The following is a 3,052-nucleotide window of genomic DNA, read 5'->3' as shown; positions in this document are numbered from 1 at the left end:
AGCAGTTTTCTAGTTTCTGTTGTGATTGTTTGATGAGGGTTTTAAAATTCACTATTATAGGCTGGCCACAGTGGCTCATACCTATTACTCCTAGCACTTTGGGAGGTTGAGGCAAGAGGATTGCTTGAGGCCAGGAGTTCGAAACCAGCTTGAGCAACATAGTAATACCCTGTCTCTACAAAAAATAGGAAAACCATCCTGGCACACTTGTAGTCCCAGCTACTTGGGATTGCTTGAGCTCAAGAGTTTGAGGTTGTAGAGAGCTATGATGATGCCATTGTATTCTAGCCTGGGCAAGAAAACAAGACCTTGCCTCAAAAAAAAAAAAAAAATCACTATTAAAAACTTCACAGAATGCTATGGATATTAGAACATTTGCAATTATGTAGCCAAATCACCTTATTTTACAACTACAGTGCATTATGTGGCTTATCTCAAGTCATACATCTTCTAAGAAACTGGTAAAACTGTCCAGGTTGTATATGGTTTTCCAAGATGAACAACCACTTCTCTCCCAGTGAAGGATTCTTTCTCCTGTTTCAAGCTATATCAATAATGAAAAACATTTCTGGTTAATGGGTGAAGAAATATTTTCTGCATTTTGCTTCAAAATACTGTTAGGTAATCTTTTTTACTTTTTGAATTTCTCATTTAAGGATGTTTTCCTATAGGCATTTTTTTTCAGACTTGACCAAAGTGTATCAATACTATATTAAACTTTTATTTATAGGGTTACCTATAGGTATATAGCCTGATTATATTATACTAATTCTGAATTTTTCCTTTATTGACAATATTATATGTTCTATTGCTTTTATGTATGTGAAAATATTATAGCTAGACATTATATGCCTTCTTTTATTTGTAGTGGGTATTTTATGAAGAAATATCTAGGCTAGAAAAAAATTTTTAAACATAAGCAATTTCATTATTTTGGGGAAAATCTGTAGATAATATATTGTTTGACATCAGATTATCTCTTTTTGTTATCACAGTTTATTCATGTGATTTATTTATACCTTGGCTTGTTTCAGAAAGAATTTAAGATTGCTTACAAAAATACGTAAAATATATTAACAAGGTGTAAATTATAAGTGGGAGCTAAACAATAAAGAAAAACAAGAACATGACCATTAAATGGAAGTAAGGAAATAAATATCTTAACAAACTGTGTGTATATATGCATATATACACTTGTCTATAATCTAAGTGTCTGCATTTCAAAAGGGGAAACCTAGTTAGTTAACTAAATTCCGTGCCTATTAGATTTAAAAAATTATGTTAATTTCCATAAGATAAAAGCAAACCATTAACTCTTTTTGGTACTAAGGCCAGACAGGAATTTCTCTCAAAGAAGGATCTTCATAAAAAGAATATTGATATAATGAGAAAATTATTTTACAACATTTTTATGCAAGATATAGTCATAATTTTCATAGGGTTTCAAATCGACTCATGGCATCATATCAAAATCAGTCTCAGTAAAAGAAGCCCCACAGGGAAGCAGTACTTTGTGGCTAGTTTTATGCTGATCTGGTTTGATACAGGGGTAGAATTTTAAATATCTGGAAGAGTGGATACACCTTATGTTCTTCAAGCTATCCTTTCTAAATATTATTTCTCTCAAGCAAGACTTTGGGAAAGATGATAGTGTTGCAGTGAGTTTGATGCTATATTCCCCTAACAAATACCTGGAAAATATCTACTTGATGATACTCATTGAAGTCAGAGCAGACCCACTGGTTGTAACAGTCCATTGATCTGAGGGAACAAATGACATTCTCTTGTGAAAGATGATGAGTCTTTCATCTTGAACAAACATCTTATTAAATTTATTGTGCAATGAAGCATATTTGCTAATAATTTTGTTAATTACTTTCTACTACATGCAGAAAATTGGAGATTCATATCGTGGCTACTGTGTAAGTGAGACCGAATTAGAAAGTGTCCTAACATTTCACAAGCAGCAAACACAGAGTGTTTGGGGGACCCGCCAGTCTCCAAGCCCAGCCAAGCCTGCTACACGCTTGATGTGGAAATCCCAGTATGTCCCATATGATGGAATCCCATTTGTCAATGCAGGTACTTTTTTTAAAGAATTATTTTAAAAGGTTCAGCAGCAGCCATAGTCCATTGTGAAAATGTGATTTTCCTAAGATGATACATTTTTATTTTGGTAGATAACAGCTGAATGTTAATTGATTAAAATGCATATTAAACTAAAAAGAAAACTTATAGTAAATATAATCAATTACTTTATGTAATAAAATTGTATTTTAATATGTCAGAGTAAGTAAATAATGCTTCCTTTATATATTATGCTGATAAATGGAAAATTAAAATATTGAAATTCCAGGTGGACCTATTTAATAAAAAATAAAAAGGGCAATTTTATTATTTTAAGTATATATATCTGCTGTGGGTTTTTTTCTTCCTATGAACCAAATATTTTCTCTTTCTCTTTTAATTGTATTTTGGGACATACTCATGCCCATTTTATGTGGCTTATAACTCTGGAGTTACTTTGTAGAATTTATATACAATTTGGAGTTATTATATAGAATTCTGATACTAAAGTTCTCAACCATCAGGTGTGTTATATATAGTATTCTCGGACTCTAGGTTAGTGTTTACTAAGGGAGTAGAGTTTCAAGCAAACCTATTTAATAAAATATAATAGGGCAAACCCTAGAGATCTACCTTAGTACTAGTCAGACCACAAATAATCAAAATAAATGATTTATTTCAGGACTGTGGGGGCACTAATTTACCTGGAAGAGATGCAGTCTCATCCTGGACCTCTGAGGTTAATGAAAAATACTTATAGGAAGATGAGATAAATGTAAAACCTTCTGTGTGGGTTTCAAAAGTACTCCATAAAAGAAATGCAAAATTAAAAATAAACTTGAAATCCTGCAGCCCTCCTTTTTCCCTCCCTAGTTCTAATCCCCTTCTTAACTCTCAATAGATAGCCTATACATGAATTTGGTGTGTATCTTTCTACTTTATATCTTTATACTTTACCATATATATTTGTATTTTCAATAATATA

The 3,052-nt window shown here is 31.9% G+C and overlaps 1 protein-coding gene across 1 annotated transcript in view; it reads left to right on the top strand.

Annotated features, from left to right (window-relative positions):
- The window catches only part of CARF (calcium responsive transcription factor), a 100,387-nt gene that overhangs the window by 10,712 nt on the left and 86,623 nt on the right, over nucleotides 1–3,052 (top strand). The window contains exons 4-6 of the mRNA XM_012655044.1: nucleotides 38–93; nucleotides 996–1,015; nucleotides 1,884–2,082. Of these exons, the coding sequence (XP_012510498.1) occupies nucleotides 38–93; nucleotides 996–1,015; nucleotides 1,884–2,082 (275 nt within the window). The remainder of the gene's footprint in view (nucleotides 1–37; nucleotides 94–995; nucleotides 1,016–1,883; nucleotides 2,083–3,052) is intronic.

The sequence above is a fragment of the Propithecus coquereli genome, unplaced genomic scaffold (genome assembly GCF_000956105.1).
Source record: "Propithecus coquereli isolate 6110/MARCELLA unplaced genomic scaffold, Pcoq_1.0 Scaffold113, whole genome shotgun sequence".
Classification (NCBI taxonomy): domain Eukaryota; kingdom Metazoa; phylum Chordata; class Mammalia; order Primates; family Indriidae; genus Propithecus; species Propithecus coquereli.
Note: the sequence above shows the minus strand (reverse complement) of the source record. Positions and strands in the feature narration are given on the sequence as shown.